General features: G+C 45.5%; 2 protein-coding genes across 2 annotated transcripts; both read left to right on the plus strand.

Moving 5' to 3' along the window:
* Positions 1 to 518: 518 nt before the first annotated feature.
* Positions 519 to 15,297, plus strand: PBX4 (PBX homeobox 4). The gene is made up of 9 exons (XM_035571697.2): positions 519 to 757; positions 4,250 to 4,323; positions 11,434 to 11,675; positions 12,034 to 12,224; positions 12,539 to 12,674; positions 12,927 to 13,083; positions 13,285 to 13,391; positions 14,019 to 14,105; positions 14,481 to 15,297. The coding sequence occupies exons 1-9, from the start codon at positions 534 to 536 to the stop codon at positions 14,571 to 14,573; spliced, it is 1,311 nt and encodes a 436-aa protein (XP_035427590.1). The 5' UTR covers positions 519 to 533; the 3' UTR covers positions 14,574 to 15,297.
* Positions 15,298 to 15,406: 109 nt separating this feature from the next.
* DSN1 (DSN1 component of MIS12 kinetochore complex) lies at positions 15,407 to 18,857 on the plus strand. The gene is made up of 12 exons (XM_035571693.2): positions 15,407 to 15,504; positions 15,602 to 15,638; positions 15,731 to 15,776; positions 15,967 to 16,224; positions 16,639 to 16,712; positions 16,995 to 17,067; positions 17,454 to 17,541; positions 17,873 to 17,932; positions 18,113 to 18,184; positions 18,300 to 18,447; positions 18,516 to 18,603; positions 18,690 to 18,857. Exons 1-12 carry the CDS (start codon positions 15,470 to 15,472, stop codon positions 18,773 to 18,775), a joined length of 1,065 nt encoding a protein of 354 aa, XP_035427586.1. The 5' UTR covers positions 15,407 to 15,469; the 3' UTR covers positions 18,776 to 18,857.
* Positions 18,858 to 18,928: the final 71 nt, after the last annotated feature.

Consider the following 18,928-nt stretch of genomic DNA (forward strand, 5'->3'; position numbering starts at 1 on the left):
CCCCAGAACCCTTTCCTCTGCACAGCGCTCTGGGGGGGAGGCCAAACCAGGGCTGGGGACACTGGGGAGGGGGACACCGGGCTGGGGACACTGGCGATGGGGACACCAGGGCTGGGGACACCGGGGCTGGGGACACTGGGGAGGGGGACACCGGGGCTGGGGACAAGGGGCCATCGCCCTGCGGCGTGCCGTTGCCGTTCTCCAGCACCGGGGAGCAGCCCGGTGACAGGGAAGGCCTCAGGGGCCAGCCCCGTGATGGCGCCGGGGGGGCGGGGGGAGGGTCGCGCAGGACGAGGCCGGCCGGGAGGCGGCGGAGGAGCCCGGGGCGGAGCTCGGCGGCGACCGGGGAGGGGACGGCGGCGGCTGAGGAGGAGACGGCGGTCACCGGGGAGGGGACGGCGGCCACCGGGGGGTTGGAGGGGCGGTGGTAGGGGCGGGCCACGTCGCGGAGGGCGGAGCGGCCCGGCGGGGGTGGGCTTGCGGCCGCCGCGGCCCTGTTGTGTGGCAGCCGTTGGGGCCCCGGCCCCGCCGCCATGGAGGACCCGGCGCGGCTGCTGGTGGCGGCGGCCGCTCACGGAGCCGGGGTGGCTCTGCCCGGGGGCATCCCGCCCGCTGGAGGAGCCGCCGCCGCCGCCGCCGCCGGGGATCCGGCCGCTGCGCCGCCGCCGGGGCCGCCGCCCGCTCCTCACGACACGGGCGATGTCCTGCAGCAGATCATGGCCATCACCGACCAGAGCCTGGACGAGGCCCAGGCCAGGTACCGCGGGCCTGCGGCGGGCCCGTGGCGGCGGCGGCGGGGAGGGAGCGGCCCCGGTGGGTGGGGAGGGCCCCGGGATTTCCCCCCCCCCCCGACGCCCCCGGTACGGCGGTGGGGGGCTCGGGTGGGTGCCGGTCCCCTTCCCCCGCAGCCCGGTGCCGTGACTCAGCTGGGTGCCGGGGGCCGTGGGCCGCTGGGTCGTGTCAGGGATGTCGCGATGGGAGTCGGAGTGGGGGCTGTTGGGTCTGAGAGCTGGGGGGCACGGCCGCTGAACGCCGCCTGGAAACGCTGCTGGGATTTGGGGTCTGCTCCTCCGGGGTCCCGTCCGGCTCGGGATGTGCCATGGTTCTGTGCTGGGCTCGTCGGCGTTAAAGGCTCTTTGGTGGGGAGCCAGGGTCCGGAGGCACAAAGTTCCCCACATCTTCCTGCATCCTTGCTTCTCCTCCGCTGGGATGTGCTTGAATAGTTGGATGGAGCGCCTGGAGGATACACGGGTTCTTCACTTCTACTTCTCAGACTCCTTCCTTTTCATTATAGCCCGCTAACAAATTCAGGTTTGGGCTTCGGACTCGGACTGTAGCCACCATCCCCAGTAAAACTGGGGTTGTTCTGCATGGTGGGACCTAGACCTGGAGCGGCGAAGCGGTGGCTGCCGTTGAGTGTCGAGGCGCTTGGCGCTTCGATCACGGTTTGCTTGGCAGGGAAGGAGGGAGCCCAGCCCGGTGCAGGTGCAAGGTGCCAGGGGGCAGCTGCACCCAAAGATCTGTCACCACCTCCTTGCTGCTCTGAGTTTCGCTAGAATCACGTTAAAAGGGAAAAGGATTGTATTCGTTCTTTTCCTGGACACGCTGTAGTGTCTCGTTGACCTCGTTGGGATGTAAATAATTGCAGAGAATAACATAACGTGCTGCAAAGAAATCACCATAATTCAGCATCTTCTTGTGTATTCTCTTTGCCCTAGAGGTACGTCTGGCCCTGATTGGCGCTGTGTAATTACATGCTTTGCTTACTTGGCGTGTGCTGGTTACGAGAGGTGGGCAGCCCCGATGATGAGGCAGTTTGGAAGAAGGTGGAGACTGTAACAGAGCGGGCTTATGAAATCGGCGACATGGTTTTCTGGCCTGCTCTTCCAGTCAGTCGCGTGCTGCTCGGACTTTCCGCTGTGAAGCCCAGGCATTCTGTGCAGTTGACCCTCCCTGCCTGCCCTCAGTTTTCCCCATCGAGTCCAGTTGTAATGGTGCCGATAACTAGCGGCTTGATTTTTTATTTTTGCCTGAAGTTTAGCCCTATTCAGGTACACCTGTTGCTGTCGGATGCTGTCAGTGACTGATGCAGCCCAGGCAGATGCTAGGCTCCTGGCAGTTTGAGTGGGTTGTCTGAATATAAGCAAAAATGGTCCTTTCAACAAAGGTCATCATTTGTTCTTAAAGAAAACTCTTCCAGGTAACTTTCAACTGCAGGGTGTAGGGAAATAACAACTGAAAGCAGTGCTTGCTCTGGATCAAGCATATGACCACTGGTAATGCAGGAAGTCATCCCAACGCTCAAGTATGATTTTCTTTTCTACCTGGCACCAGATCTCAGAAATAACTGTGTGCAGCTCCCATATAGTTTCTCTAGGAGTAGAATGGCCTATAGGTAGCATAAAAGAAAATTGCAGCTCTTACAACCTCATATTTAAGGTAATTGAGAGCAAAAGAAATTTGTCGGGAACTTCAGATCCAAATAACGGTTGAAGAATGGGCTTGGAAAAATGGCTTGAACTTTGTTTAAATGATGTTACTTTATCTGCACTCATTGTCTTAGAAATGCTGTCAAAATATACTGGAAGCACTGCAGACTTTGAAGGCCCCAAAATTTTACAGTGCCTTTACCATATTTTCATGTCTATGTGCATAACAGAGGCTTTTGTATTCTGGACAAGAAGTTTGTTTGGTTTACTCAGAAAATCTGCATGAGCTTAAGAGGACTTAATGCTGAGAAAGTAAAACTGGGGCCTGGTTTTAAACCAATTGCTCCAGGGACACAAATGGGCATTTGGGACTTCTCATACCTCAGTGGAACAGCGTTGCTATGATTAACGGCTTTATTTGTTGGGCATTACTTTTATTCTTTTGTATTAAAAATGCATGTTGCTGTACTTTGTTTGTATTATTTATATGTATGTTTGAATGTCCGAGGGTTCTCCTGAGTTCCAAGGTTCTTTCAGTGCACATAACTCGGATTTTTAAACCGTAAGATGAAAGCTTGGGTCAAAGTTTGATTTAAAGAAAATTAATGTAGCAAGGATAAGTTTAACACTGCTATTAAACGTGTTACCTTATCAACTTACAGCTCTTGACAAGAGTTAGAGGCGTTATTAATTATGCAGTTATTCCTGGGAAGCTTCTTGGCTCTAGTATCTCTACCCTCCTGCCTTGTATGTAAAGCACCACTTTTTAAACCCAGGTGGAGAGTACAGTCTTGAGGCTTAGTGTTCATTTTCCCTCTCTCCCTTTCCCTTCCCCCCCTAACCCCCCCCCCTTTTTTTTTTTCCCTCATCAGGCAAGGACAATAGACTCCACTAGGCTGTCTTCTCAGCTGCCTTTGTTCTCAGGCTGTTTGTCTTTGGGTTGATATTATCAAACATCTGTATAGATGAACTGGGTTTATGCTTCTTTTGGCCGTGTAACGAACGAAACTGGCCAATTGACTTCAGCTTCTGCTGTTTTTGTTAAAAGCCTGTGTTCTGACATTCACTGGTGGTTCAGTTGCTGTAAATGTTATTGGTGCAAGCTTGTAAGGAAGCTGAAGCTGAGCACCTGTGTTTGTGCTTTTTCCAATAGCCTGAGAACTGGCTGATGTGCAAGACTGAAGGCCAATTTGTTTATATAAAAACCATCAAAAGCATTGAAACCTAGGCGTGAGGGTGATTTAAATATTATTTCTGAAGTACAAAAGAGGTCAGGAGAAGCAAAAGAGACTCTTTGAGGCGTATGTTGCAGCTAGGCACTTCTTCCCACTGCCAGTTAGTGGAAGCAAGGCACTAACCAAGCGAGGCACCTACCTGCTGGCTGCTGTTTAAAATTGATAACAGCCGGTATCTCTGGAAAATGCTGCTCATGCTTTGTGAGCAACTTCAGCTTCCTCTCTTATATGCTGCTCTCCACACTTCACGTTTGTTTTCAGCTAAGCAAGAGATGTAATTCTGTGAAGACTGCACTTCTTGCCCCCACATAAAATACTCTTTTGGTAGAACTGAAGTTGCTTATGGTTCATATAAGCTATGCAAAATTCTGAATTTAAAGGCCTGTGTGTTTTTATGACAGCTTGCTCCCAGTGATGAATGAGTATAGCACTTAAATGAAATATATCACCAGAACTTGCAAACGTACTTCTTAATCTTATACGCTAACCTGCTATTACTGAAGCACGATCCAGTTCTCTGCAAGCCTTGGCATCTTCTCTGTGTTTCCTGTTGGCATTCACTCACTCTTTCTTCTTTCATTTCAGAAAACATGCCTTGAACTGCCACAGAATGAAGCCTGCTCTTTTCAGCGTGCTGTGTGAGATCAAGGAAAAAACAGGTGCGTTGGTGTCTCTTCTGGTTTCAACTTGCAAAAAAAAAAAACCAACCCAACCAACAGTCGGTGATTAGCTTTGCTCTTGTTTAATGTGGCCCATATTTTCCCTTATTGGTTCTACTACTTAAGGCTATTTTGGGGATTAATAGTGTTCTGTAAGCTGGGAATTGTTTTGATTTGTTTTTCATAACGCTGTTAGTGTTTTCATTTGGAGAAAACAATGTTTGTTTGTTTGTTTTGCACAAGTGTTTTGCTTGTGCTGAGGGAGGAAATCTATAGATTGTTTTTCTTTTTTGATACCTGGCAAAATACCTAGACTGTCCTGAATAATGTTACTGTGCTGTTGTGTTTTTTTTTTTTTTTTTCCTTTAAGGAATTGGTACCAAAGCTGTGGTGGTAGTAAGAGTTCTAAGTTGACAAATAATGGTATTACAGAGGAAAGGAGACAGTAAGAGAGAAAGCTTTGGGATATTGGAAAACACAGAAGTGGCAGGAAGTGGAATTGTTGGGTATATCATGCAACTGTCTTTTTGAAGAGCAGAAGCATCGGGAGCAAACGGATTTCAATTTTGGATCACTCAGTGTACGCTCATACATAACCTCTTAAGCAATGTTGCTTGAATATCTAATTTCTATAAGGTGTAGTGAACTTTGATTTTTTTAAAAGAAAATATCTATTTTCATTATCTGTAATTAAATTGGTGCTTTTTCAGCTTCTAGCTGTATTAATGCTTGACAACCTAAACCCGTGTTTGCATTATTTCTTCTAAAAGCGTATTGCACCTCGCAGTACATTTCATAACACCACCAAATGAAGACCATACGGTTACGTCCTCTGCGCTGCCCTTGTCATCCGAGGCAGCTTTAAGGCAGACGTTGATGTTCCCTTTTTAGGGTTTGGTTGCATATATCCCATTCTCACGGTAGCAGTTTGTTTCGGAAGAAAAACGTAGGAATAAGTGTGTGTGCGCTGTCTGGATCTGCTTTTCTGTCTGTACTTTGAGTGCCGGTATCCTTAAAAGAGGGTCTTTCATCTGATTTTCCTTTCTACGTTGAAAGCTGCCTTCTGTGCTTTATTGATTGAAGCTGTGACTTCTCCGAGCTAAATGCACTTGCAGGAACAGAGTCTGATATCTCGGTTATGCTGGATTTGTTTTGGTCTCATAGGTTTTTGAATGTCTGATGGTCTGTCTATTCCTTATTTAAATTATGGGGAGCAGATGTTACGGCTTCAAGCAAACAAAAGCCTGGACATACTGTAGCACAAGGTTTTGGGCTTTCTTTGTGACCCAGGCACACAAGCTTCTTTTCTAGCTCTGAAATCAGTTTAAAACATGTTCCTCCCCCCCATCTTTCTATCGTCCTTTGTTGGAGTGCTAGTATCATTCACAATAGCTCAGGATAAGCCGTACGCCTTTGCAAGGGGCAGCCAGCTGAAAGGTACTGAAAAATTCTGCCCAACAGCAGTATATTAATTAAAAAAAATACAAATGACTCTGATTTGGCCACATTTAATAATTGTTCAAGCCCTATTTTTTCCTCTAAAAATATATATTTATATATTTTTTTTTATTTTAAACTATTCAGTTATGGGGAAAATGGGTATTTTGTTTTCAGGTAGGTTTTAAATATGTATGCCTGGAGCATATGTAGCTATTTGAAGAGGCATCTAATCCAATAAATCCTACTTAGGTTTTTTTTGGGAACTCACAGAAGCAGGAGCATTTTTAATCTATGCAGCAAATAGGGCTTTGGTGTGCTGCTGATGGGGCTACGCTTCAGATATATGATTCAAGCTATATGAATTCAAGCATGGCCTAATTCTATAATAAAAATCAGAATTAAATGTCTGTAGTGTGGAAGATGCATGCTTTTGGTGCTGAATATTACATTTTGGAGGTCTTGGCTGTACTGTGCTAAGGGAATGCTGGGCTGTGATGGGGCTTGCTGCCCTTTGGCACAGGGAAAGTGTGTTTCTGCACACTTTTGTGGAACATGCTGCACCGTGGGACCCAGATTCTGTATTTCTGACCTGTGGTACTCCACAAACACATTCCGTGCCTCCCCTTGCCTTTTCTTTCTCTTTTTTTGTTGCCGTTGCTAGCTGCAATCCGCTGGCCTTCCTTTTAATGTGCTGGCACTCAGCTCGGTTCGTTCAATGGGTACCTTTTGATTCGGTCATAAAACTTGGCAAACGGTGTGGCCGAAGAACACGCTTTCTCTTTGTTGCTGGGTTTGTTGACATTCTTACGTAGCTGTGCCTTGTTCCTCAGCACTCGGAGCCCTGCTGGCTTTTGTCTTCTGTTTCAATTCGCTTTCCTCTCTCTCTCTCCCCCTCCCTCCCTCTGAGTGAGCAAGACTGCCTTGAATTTTGAGAAAGTGCTCTCCTGTTACAATGCTTTGAGACCAGCTGAACCAACAGCGCTGTCATTCTCTGTGCTGGGATTCTTGGGAAGCTGGTATCCTAACTAACTGAAAAATGCGGTGTTTTGTATGCCCGAAGATTGTTCTTGTGGCTGCTGGATGAAAAATCTGTTTGGTAATGTGTGTGCGGGGTTATGTTAGCACTGAGAAGTGGTTTGGAAGGGGTTTGTGATGGTTTAAGCCAGTTTTAAGGTGACCTGCTACTAAAAAAAAATGCTGCCTTCTCACCTAACAGTTTGATTTGCTACATGGAATGCCAAATGGAGGAAACCCTTCTCCTTGAATGAAACACCACAAGTCAGTATTTAGCAGTATTTATAGGATAAATGTTTGCAGGTGTAACATAGGTGATAGGATCATGTGGGGGGAAAACTGAGCCATTGAGGAGGAGGCATGCAGGTCTGTGGAACTGGACACGCGCAGCATTAGTGCAAGTTACTGTCTGCTTGCACTGCTGGTGCTGGCGAGACGCGTTCGTGTGCTTTCACTGAAAAAAGAAACAAACAAAAATCAAAAGCAAACTAATGGTGGCCAACATGGGACCCAACTGCCTACTTCTTCGCACTCTGCGTAGGTATTTTCTGCTAAATACAGTATGGGCTGTTCATTTCTGGCCCTAAGATGATAATTTTTGGTTTTAACTTAGTATATTCTATACCCACTAGATGCATTTATCTTGCTCTTCTGCATTATTTGCTCTTTGAAGGAAAATCTGGAAAGGAAAGCAAGTCTAAGCAAAGTGTGCATCACTTATTTTGGTACCACTGATCTTGTACAGTTCATTACAGAACTGCAAATCTTTAATTAATGATATGTAAATATATTGTAATGATTGCATTTGCATACTGAGTGAGGCTTCAGCACCTTAGGTTGTGATGTGTTTTAATTAAAGATTAATTAGAAATGATGGGAATTTCATTTTGCTTAGTATAATTATTTTACATATTTGATGAATATCTGGTAGGTGATGTGCAAGAGAATGCACAATATTATATTAGTGCTTGTGACAGGAGCGACTCTTCAGGCGTTTTGATCCAGTCTAGGGTTTTCTTAAGCATTCATAAAAGTGAAATATTGTGAAATATTTAAACGTACCATTACACGAGGACTTTATAAAACACTAACTGTGCAGTAACTGGTTTAGTGGAAGGGCAAACCCAGTGTTCAGCTGTCCTCTCGACAGGTAGGAAATAAAATGGATAATTTGTATTTTCTCAAAGCTTGTATTTAAAGGCAGCCAAAGAATTACATAGTTACTGAGCTTCTTTGTGCCTTTGCCAGAACTGTTGGGAGCAGCTGTGTTTTTTCCTGATGCTTTTGCTGTACCCATGCTCCAGTGTCTTAGCATCTTGACTCAAAGCTCCGAGTATTAATAAAGAGCGGTCATATGCTCTGTTCTTAAAGTGTTGTGGGAACTTCAGAAATCTGATGGTCAGAAGGCTGCTGAGAGTGGGAAGTTTTCTTTCTGGCCTTCTAAGCATTGTGAGTCAGTAGAAAACAATCAGTAGGTAAGGACACGCGTGTTTAACAAGTCTGTCGATTAGTATGCTTGGTTAAAAGTGGTAAGCTCTCTCCTTTTGGAATCCTTATTGTTTAATCCAATCTAGTTTTTACAGAAGGCACAATGCCAGCAGGAGTTTGCCATGTATCAGGATTGTGTGCAGAAAGGGGGTGATGCCTGACCTGCAGAGCATGCCAAAAGCTCACAGGGCAGAGGAAGCTCCCTTGACAAACTGCTTACTGGTACAGCGCGTACTTCTGGAATTGTTCTTGCTAGACTGTCGAAAGAGACTTGCAGAAGCTGGCGTGAACACGGCATTCCTACAGTGGCAAAGGTTTTACTCTCCCATTTTGTCACTTTGTTGAGATTATCAACTCTGAGAGGTTGGTAGACAAGTGACTGCAGCTCATGTACTTGGAAATTAGAATCAGCTGCTGCACACAGCAAACACGATTATGAATTCACTGACTAGGTAGTTTTGACTGAATCTCATGTAAGTTATGATCTGTACAAATACTATCACCGGGTGAAGATGCTAGGGGTAAAGATAAAGTTCAAGCACAAGGTATCCATTCCAGGAGATGATGGCATTACTTTAAAGACAGTATCTGTGCTAATGATTTCTGTAGAACTTGTATTTTATCTGTCAGGCAAATTAAGATGCAGTTATGCCAAAAAAAAGTTTGAAATCAACCCGAGAGAGTGGGTCGGACAGACTGAGCTGCTTGCATTCATTGATCCTTAGGTCTGTTCATCTTTGAAAGAGTTCATTCAATAAACCCTTGAACTACTGGGTTGAAAATGCAGTTTACAGCATGTTAGTGGTAGTTAACTCCTCTCTAGTTTCTTGTGACTTACCAGATTCTTCCAGCCAACCGGATTCTTCCCTTGAGATTGTGGAAGTGCTTTATACATGCTTTTCAGCAGTCAGCTTGAGATGAGCTTATGTGTAATTGATGATAACTAATGTCTAATTACCATAATTAGACAAGTGACATAAAATTAAGCTGCAGCTGGGAGCTTGACTTCAACATGAGGTATGCTGATATGCATCATAATGTGCATAAAAAGGTGTTTGGCAGAAACGCATTCAAATAAGAACACCGCACCAAAATACCCGTTCCTCCAAACTTACACTTGCCAGTCCAAACAGTTTAAAGTGGGTTTTGTCAAAAAATAAAACAAAAAACAAGGAGAATTCTCTGCTGTGCCAAGGCCTTCTGGAAAAAAGAGCCCTTTCTCTGTTCTGTTTCTTGTTCATTCGGTACCATCGGGTTTATGCTGTAGATGGTCTGCTATTATTTTTAAGATATTCTCATTTTAATTACATAATGGTTAGAAAATCAACTAACATTTTACATATTTAACAGGCCCCTCCTGTTGTGGTTTAACCCGGCAGGCAGCTGAGTACCGCACAGCCACTTGCTCAGTGCCCCCCAGTGAGATGGAGGAGGGAACTGAAAAAGGGTAAAGTGTGAGAGCTCGTGGGTTGAGATAAAGAAAGGTTAAGAAAGAAAAGGGGTGGGGGGAAGAAATGGGGAAAAAAAAACCACAAAACCAAACCAAGTGATGTAAAACACACCCAGCTGACTGATGCCCAGCCAGTCTACGAGCAACAGCAGCCCCCCTTTGGTCAGTTTGGGTCAACAATACATATCAACACTATTTTCCTTCCAAGTCCAAAACACAGCACTGTGCCGGATACTGTGAAGAAAACTGACTCTATCCCAGCCAAAACCAGGACACCTCCCTTGTTGTTGTAACTGGAGTTAACAGTTATATTTAGCGGCCATCCCTTGTGCTACATTTTAGCTGCTTTTGCTTTACCTTGTTCTGGTTGCAAAGAGCTCGGGGGAGTCCTGGAGAAGACCTTAACTGTTGTGACAGAGAGAAGATCTGCAGCCACCCCAAATGCTCTCTTTTCTTCAGAACTGTGTAGTAATTTCTGTATGGCCTGCAAAATATAATATTTTATCGTATAATATGTTTATCAATATAAAAAATCACGTTCAGCAATGTGATTGTAAGTTCAGACTGTTTGTGCATTCAAAGTTGTGCACCTGGCGCGCTGCTTTTTTTTCAAAATGTGCTAGTTTGCCTATAAAATGCTGAATATTACTATAAATGCCTATGTTAAATGTCTCTGTACATATACATTGTTCTTGTGCCCTCATACTAGCATCTATGCATAACAAGAGATGTTTTGTGCTTAGCTTTGGTAGGGAATAAAATATTCCTGTTAACCTGCTGATTAAAATTTGGAAAAGGTCATTTGAGTTTTGTAGCTTCACAAGATTAAGACCAACTGTTCGTTAAACTAAAATTGTCTAGCAATTAAAATCCAATTAAAAGGCAAAGAGCTCTTGGCGTTTTTTGAATTGACTCAGTATCTCATGAGTTTTTGGTTTTTTTTAAGGGAGTTCATGATAAATTGTCAAAAACTGGGAAATTAAGTTTTCAAAACAAATTTGCTCAGAATCAGTCTTGAGTAATCTGAGCACAGAGTCTGGCTTTGTTGGATATAAGCGTAATGAAACTGGCTTCTCGTCCATATTTTCTTATTTTTTCAGATTTTAATAGGACAAAACGTAGTCTGTTGTTGTACACTATAATTGTGTCCTTGGCATATTAAGCAGCCCAGGTCAAACTTGTCCCCTGTGGACAGATTTCAGCAGGACCTTACAGTGGTGTGGTGTTCTTTTCAGTTCCTGGACTTGGAAATGTAGCAGCTGTAGTGGTTCAGGGCTTTTGTCCACCTACTGCAGTCTGTCTTCTTAATCCAGTACCGATTACTGCTGAGGACCATGCAAGCAGCCAGGCAGCAGGCTGATAGGTGGTCAGCTGCTCTGTAAGAATCTCCTAATTTTTACAGGCTGCCAGGAGTGCTAGTCCGTGAGCCCTAAAATCATTTCTAAATGTGTATGGAGTGTAAACTAGTAGGACCCTGAGTAGTCTTATTATCTGCATGCGTTGGAAAACTCACCTTGTGATTTCATGTCTCTCGATCTGACCGATGTTTTCTTCTGATGTGCTGTCTCCTGGCTTCGTTAATGCTTCCTTTTTTTTCCTTGACCTCAAGAAGTCCTCTAAAGCCTGTGAAGGGTGTTTAAATGCTCTACCAGATCTGAAGTGGATGCTCTTTCCTGTTTCAGAAATAATCTTTTGATTCCCTCTTTATATTTATCTAGTGTTAAGTATTCGTGGTATTCAGGAAGAAGATCCCCCCGATGCTCAACTAATGAGACTAGATAACATGTTGCTGGCGGAGGGTGTCTCCGGGCCCGAGAAAAGAGGAAGAGGAGGACCAATGGCTGTAGCAGCAACATCAGGTGGCTGTCCAAATGACAATAGCATTGAACACTCTGACTACAGGGCCAAGCTGTCACAGATCCGACAGATATACCACTCTGAGCTAGAGAAATATGAACAGGTGATCTTTCTGCATGGAAGAGTTTTTATCATCTCAATTAAAAATAACCGTTTTTTCCTTTGGTGTTGGTTTTAAGAACAGAACAGGAAGCATAATAAATTCAGATGAATGCAAGGATATCAAATTTGGTTGAAAACTTATCTCAGTGTTACAGAAGTAAGGTGAAGATAGAGGGACTGGACATCAAACTAAAGATAATAAATGTCTCGTTTATCTTTGTTGCAGCGTTTTGTAAGAGTAAATAAAAGTAAAACTGAAACATGGAAACTCCTCTAAAGTTTTTGGACATGTATTCTTGTTGGGGAAATTAATTCCGGGGTATTTTATTGTTTGTCGATACAAATGTATTTATTTTCAGGCCTGCAGTGAGTTTACTACCCACGTTATGAACCTGCTTAGGGAACAGAGTAGAACAAGACCAATTTCGCCAAAAGAAATAGAGCGCATGGTGAACATAATCCATGGCAAATTCAGCACCATCCAGATGCAACTGAAGCAGAGCACGTGCGAGGCAGTAATGATCCTGCGTTCACGGTTTCTTGATGCAAGGTACTGTGAAAACACAATCTAGCGATAACAGATGTTTAAGTCTGGACTTTCTTTGTTGCTCGCTGCCAATGACTGCATAAGGAGCCTTGAGTCTGTCATTCCCAGTGTTGACTTAGTTCAAGTATTGACAACTTGCCACCTGTTCTGCCTGCTAAAGTATGCTTACTTTGACATTAACATCTGATTAATTCCGTGCAATTCTTATGTTCTCCTTCAAATGGGATATATTTTAGAGTAGACCACTGGCTTGTTGTTCTCCGTCAGGTCTACTCTGTCACGCGGTCTAAGTAGGAATAATTGTGCTCTTTTGATAGGCGTAAACGACGTAACTTCAGCAAACAGGCAACAGAAGTACTGAATGAATACTTTTATTCGCATCTGAGTAATCCTTACCCCAGTGAAGAGGCCAAAGAAGAGCTAGCAAAGAAAGGTGGCATCACAGTTTCACAGGTATGAAGGATTTTATCTGGAGTTAAATTAAGTGACTTCTTTTCTTAAATAGTGTTGTTTTGTCCCCAGTAGCTAGCAAGAGGCTTCACTCACTGCTGTGAAATAGTACACAGCATTTAGGTTATTCTGAAGGGTTTAGTAGGGTGCATTTTCTGCTTGAAGCCTGCTTTAAAATGCTGCCTTTGAGTAACTTGTGAATACAGTGTAAATGTATTAGTTTGATCGAATGCTAACAGGGATATATGTCTCCAGGTTTCCAACTGGTTTGGTAACAAAAGAATTCGATACAAAAAAAACATGGGGAAGTTCCAAGAAGAAGCCAATATTTATGCTGCAAAAACAGCTGTAGATGCAACAAATGTTGTGGCTCAAGGCAACCAGGCAAATTCTCCATCTACACCAAATTCAGGTAAGCAAGAGTGCTAGTGAGGAGAGTGTCTGCTTGAAAAGTCTCTACTTATTTCCTATGATGACAAGTACCATGAACTACTGTTTTTTGAACCTGTCACAGGATTTCTTTTTCTGTTAAACTTAGTTTTTCTAGTAGTACTACAGTATCTATGCTTTTGCATTACAAAGTGGTTTTTGTTTGTTTGTTTTTTTTCTTAAGCTTCCTCTGGCTCTTTTAAGATGACAAATTCCGGAGATTCGTTTATAAACTTGCAGTCATTGACTTCCTACCAGAGCTCCCCAGTGGGAGGCAATGTGCAGTCGCAGGTAAGCAGGTTTTTTAAAACTAGATTCTCTTAATATCAGATAAGGATGGATTTTTGGTTCACTAGCTAGCACTGACCAGAATGCAAGAAGTGACTAGAGTCAAAATGCTGAAATGAGTCAAGAAACAAACCTGCTCAACTGTATGTTTTCTGCTGCAACCAGACCCTTTAAAATGAGTAAGATCTAAATTAACCTACTGGTATTCTTCCATCCTTCAAATTTACATTACTGAACTGGTTTTTCCTTATTTTAGAGTCAGTCTTGCTCTGTATATGTAGAACTCTGTGTAGCATTGTAGTTTTTCTGATTAATGGTATTGTCAGATGCACTGTTTCTTATGAATTTCTTATGAATTCCTAAATGCACTGGAACTGCACAGAATTTGTTCCTCTCACAGGAACCCTAGTTGTTCTATGAAAAGCTGTATGTGACAGTAGGCTTGATACCAGGTTCTAATTCTGTTTAATGACCTAGTTAAGTATAGCTCAGTTAATAGCAAGAAGCTGCAAAGAAAACTTTAAAGTTTTAAAATAAAATAGGTAATCCCACTCATAATACTTCATTTCTTTGACTTGACTTTTTTTTTTTTCCCTCTTATTGTTGTTATTCTGTGGAATCTTGTTATAGATGGATTCCTTGCATCATGTCATACACCAGACAGGAAGATATGACACAATTGTGGGGAATCCTTTGTACACGACGCAGCGCATAGATGTAAGGTGTACTCAAGTATTACTTTAGTAGAAGCAAAACTCATGCCTGAGATTGGCTACTGATCTGTAAATAAACATTAACTTCATTTCCTACCCCCTGAGATGTCTGTTGTGGGGACAGGAAAAAACTGAAAGTAGAAATTTTGGGTTTATTCTTGCCACAAACAGGTGGCAGTAAGAATGCTACTGTAAAATCGGGGTGGGGTGGGGAGGAGGTGTTATGGGATGTTCCTGGACTGTTCTTTGCCAGGAAATAACAACTATTTGATTTCATAAGCACTGTTACTTGTAAGGTTTAAGCATATAAAGGCATACTTTATTGTCTGCAAGTAGTTTCTTAAAAGATCTAATGAAATGATGTTTGTTTTACCTTCAGGCTAATGGCAGCTGGCAGGATGCTACCACCCCTTCATCAATCACTTCACCTGCTGGAGATCCTGGAAGTGTTAATTCGGATGCGTCTAATTAAGTTTTTAGGACCTATTGATGAGAGGAAAGAGGTCATTAGTGTAATTTGTCAATGTTGCTCTTTTGCCAATACTCTTGTTTATACAACTTGACACACAGCTAATTACCTCAGAAAAACCCTGGAACCAATAGAAGATTGTGATTACAATGATACCTCTCTACCTCTCAGCCTCACGCAGTTGAGTTCTTTTTACTTATGCCCATTGGGATGTGAAATTGTTTTAAAAGAACTTGCTTCATTTTCCTAACCAAATTCATTTTTTTAAATATCAATTTTATGGTAAGAATCTGAAAGTGTCTCTTCTAGAACTTGGCGTTTGTCTCAAGTTTTACAGCTTAAGAAAATTGACTTATTTTAATTTCCATAAAGTTTTTTACTCTGAGATTTCTGTTCTAGCTGATAGATACTAACAATTAAACCCCCTGTATTGTAATTGTATGCGTTCTCTGTATTGTAATTTTGTATAGGAAAATAAGCTTTTCTTACCTAGACTTCATTCTGAGCTGATTAATCAGAACGTTGCTTTACCAAAACTCTCACTGGACTTGGCTCTCGGGTAGCCCCTTCCATCCTGTGTCACCCCTAATCCTAATTTAATGTCTAGTGTAAAACCGCCTTCCTCCCCCCCCCCACCTTGGTTCTGTGCATTTCTGCCGCTGTTAATACAAAGACCACCACTTTCAGTTGAGATTTTATCAAAGATAATAAACTTCCAAAGCCTTTTTTTTTATTATTATTATTTTTTTATTTTTCCTCTTTCCCGCCTTTCCGTGAGGGGCTGGGGGTGGGGGGGGGGGTGGGAGGACGCTGAGAGAAGCTCGCGCGCATGCGCCCTCCTCAGGGAGCCGCCATTTCCCGACGTGCCCCGCGCCCAACGGCGGGCAGCGGGGGCCGCCATGTTGGCGCGGACGGCGGAGTCCACCCGGTGCCGGTGAGTGACAGGACCGGGACCGGAACTGGAACCGGGGGTTTTGAGGGGTGGGCAGCGGGGCGCGGCCGCTGTGAGCCTGACCGCAGCGTTCTTGCAGGTCCGAGGAGATGCCGCAGCGGGCGGCGGGGCAGGAGGTGAGCGCTGGAGCGATGCGGGGGCGGCCTGAGGGGGCGGCGGGGCCGCCCCGCAGCGTGTGGTAACGTTTGCGGGACCGTTTTTCCCTCAGACATCCACCGGTGGATCCCCCTGTGCGGCTGACGGTGCTGTGCCAGGTAGGGGAGGCCGCGGGCAGCAGCAGTCCTGGGGTGCTGTGAGGAAAAGGTGCTGATCTAACCCTCACACGCCGCACTGCTGTTGCTCTGAGCAAGGCCCTGTACGTTTAAACCCTCAGGAAAAGCCCGTTTCTCTCTGTCCTTCTCCTGCTGCCGTTAGCAATGTGGTGATCGTGCGCGTTTTTCTCAGAACCTGACCCCGGAGAAAAGAAAGGGGATGCTGAGCAACCCGTAAAGGCACCTGACGTAACTGCTGTTAGCAAGGAGAACGTTAGTTCCCTTGTGAACACTGGAGCAGGTACAAGGAAAAGATCCCGTGGAAGTCCAAGCCCCAGGAAAAGCCCGCTCCTTGTCAGTCCTCAAGCCAAGCGTCGCTCTTGGCGTCGTTCAAGCCTGAAGGGGACAAAACGTCGGAAATCTCTGCCTCCTTTTCACCAGGATGTCACTGGTAATGCTCTTCTGCTTCCCGTTATTGAACTCTCTCGAAAAACTCATGTGGTAGCCTGCTGCAAGTTGAAATCTGATTTCATGGAATGGTTTTTACTGTAATTACAGAGTAATTGCATTATTCCAAGCTACTAGCCTATGGCTGTGTTGGCAATGGCCTCTGAGGTCCAGGTACTTGAAGTTAAAAGGAGGTTGCTGTGCTAGTGGCTTCTGTAAACCCCTGTTTGCAGTCTCTGCCTTTTTACTTCTATGGCTGAGCCTTAAGGAGGATTTTTCTTGCTAGGAGGTCTTTCTGCCTCTTTTCCCTTCTCCTTCTGTGTCCTGCAGATGGCACACATGTACAACAAGTGTCTTGTGGAATGATTTCAGCTGCTTGTGGCTTGGCGTAAAGTTGTTCCTAAATTTTATTTTTCAGAATTGTGCGAGTCAATTAGCCTTGATCTGCCAGAGACAGATCGGCTTTCTGTGCTGTTGCTGTCCAGTTTCCAGGTAAGCTTCTCTGTTGTAGAAGCGCGTTATTCTTCTCTTAACTTTCTCTGACAGTCTGATTCCTGTAACTGAGCTGTGAGGTAGGGGCAGGGAAGGAGGCTCTCCTTTGTCCTTCAGTAACGAGTCATCCCACAAGCTTACAGCAGAAGGTCTAACCTTACACAGGAGTTTAAGGGGGTAAAAAAAGAGCAGTCATACAGCATATAGAGCTTAGGGGTGACCTGTTTAACTTTGTCATATAGCACATTAAAGGGTGCTAAGACCTTTTCTATGTTCTTGTAGTTTTCTGCGCAGAAACTTGAACACGTCTTGAAGCAGACAGAGGGTTTTAGACCTGAGGCTTTCAAAGCTAACGGTAAGTTGCATTATGTGCATCACAAAGCAGGGGTAAAATCCCAAGGTTTTAAATACCGAGTCTTCGCTGTCATTGTCTTGAGATGAAACCAGATGCCTTTGAGAAGAGGGGTTGGAGGGGTCAGGTGCTGCCAAAATTACCTGAATGATGGTCTTTGTAAGATCCAGCGCACGACCACGGTTTTTGGGGGGGAAGACAAATGGACACGCTGAACTACGGTCACAGAGATGAGTTACTCCTTTAGAGGCAGCATGAGTAATAACTAGAATGCCTTCTGACGAGGAATCAGGCTGGTATTGTGCAGGTTAGGTAGCAGCTTTGCTTTTCGGTATTACGAATTCTGTAGGTACAAGCGTTGTTCCATCTTACTTTGTTTTCCTCTCCAGTCAACTCGGTTTCGGAAGACCTGAAGCGATACATAGAGAAACTGAAACTAGATGGAACACTGAAGACCTGCGTAGAGAAGACTGAAATGTAAGGACTCGCCTGGCTCATCTCTAGTTTATTATTTTTCTGTTTTTACTTCACGGCCCTGCCCAGACGTCTCAATTTGCAAACGGTGAACAACCTGTTGCCTGTGGGTGCCAGGCTTCCTAGGGGGCAATGACATGGCCGAGCAAACGGTCCAGTGAATATTTACAGGGGTGTTATTTTCCTTCAGGAGGTCCAAGAGGCTTTTCTCTTTTGTGCTGTGCAGTTTAAAGCATTGCTGTGTAAGCACTAAGCAGTCGCCCGAGCCCTCTGTGACGATACACAAGTGTTTTCTCTCTGTATATCGTACTGGTGTTGCACTTCTCTGCTTTAGGGGTTCATTGGATTCCATTTCAGACGAGTCAGTGGCCCAAGCCAAGGAGCATATCGCCAGGTAAGATGGGCTGTTTGCGCTCTGAGACTGTATAAAGACCAAAACGGGTTTTCATAGAAGGTTAGGGTGCGTTTGTGGTGTGTTTAGTTCTCTGGCTCTGCTTTCTGGGGGCGAGTGTTGTAATTTAACCTTACAAAGGGAACACCGGTCGCGTGCAGACCTCTTTTCTTCTCTCCCTAGGTTTTCTGCTGAATGTCAGGCTTGGGATGAGCTCTTACAGCGCTACCAGAAAGGCGCTGAAGAAATGGCCAGGTGCGGATTGTTACGTGCGTTGGTATCTGAGAACTTTCTGGCAGAAAAAGAAACACAGAAGCCTGCTCCGAGTGATGCCGCAGGCAGCGCACGACGCTACCGCCTTGTTTTCCAGGCAGCTGGAGGAGTGCAAGGCTAATCAAGGACTCGCAGAGCCTCCGAACTACCTGGAGACGTCTCAGGCCGAGGTCCTGAGCAGCAAACCCAACTACCGGGAGATCCTGGATGCGCAGGGCGAGGTCCTGAAGTGCGTGGAGCTGGTGGTGAGTTGCGCTGCCGCGCCCCGTGCCCCTTTCCGCCCCTCCTCGCTGAGCCCCGCGGCCTCTTGCAGCTCGACGAACTGCGGCAGGCGGTGGAGCTGCTGCGGGCTTTCGGTGAGGACGGCCGCCAGTACCTGCGGGGACTGTCGCAGCACCTGGGTAAGCGCCGATCCCACCGGGACCGTTACCGGGACCGTTACCACCCAACCGGGGGCTGACGGCCTCGCTGTGCCCCTCTCTTCCAGCGGCACGGACCTTCCGGCGCCTGGAGGACTCGCCGGTGCGCAAGCTCCTCGCTGCCCCGCGGAGGCCGGCGCCGCCGGAGGGCTGAGGGAGCCGGGACCGGGACCGGGACCGGGACCGGGAGCAGGCGCGGGCCGCGGGCCGCTCAATAAACACGGCTCTCTTCCGCCTTCGGTGTCTGTCGCAGCTCATTGGTCGCTTTGCGCGTCGCTCAAAGCGCCGCCTCCAATCGCCTCAGCGC

Source organism: Cygnus atratus, chromosome 30, assembly GCF_013377495.2.
Source record: "Cygnus atratus isolate AKBS03 ecotype Queensland, Australia chromosome 30, CAtr_DNAZoo_HiC_assembly, whole genome shotgun sequence".
Taxonomy (NCBI): domain Eukaryota; kingdom Metazoa; phylum Chordata; class Aves; order Anseriformes; family Anatidae; genus Cygnus; species Cygnus atratus.

Excerpts from the sequence above, each read along its gene's own strand:
- PBX4 (XM_035571697.2), top strand. The coding sequence starts at position 534 with ATGGAGGACCCGGCGCGGCTGCTGGTGGCGGCGGCCGCTCACGGAGCC. Across the intron at positions 4,324-11,433 it reads TGAGATCAAGGAAAAAACAG|TGTTAAGTATTCGTGGTATT; the intron begins GTGCGTTGGTGT and ends ATATTTATCTAG. Across the intron at positions 12,225-12,538 it reads TCACGGTTTCTTGATGCAAG|GCGTAAACGACGTAACTTCA; the intron begins GTACTGTGAAAA and ends CTCTTTTGATAG.
- DSN1 (XM_035571693.2), top strand. The coding sequence starts at position 15,470 with ATGTTGGCGCGGACGGCGGAGTCCACCCGGTGCCG. Across the intron at positions 15,639-15,730 it reads AGCGGGCGGCGGGGCAGGAG|ACATCCACCGGTGGATCCCC; the intron begins GTGAGCGCTGGA and ends TTTTTCCCTCAG. Across the intron at positions 17,542-17,872 it reads TGCGTAGAGAAGACTGAAAT|GGGTTCATTGGATTCCATTT; the intron begins GTAAGGACTCGC and ends TCTCTGCTTTAG.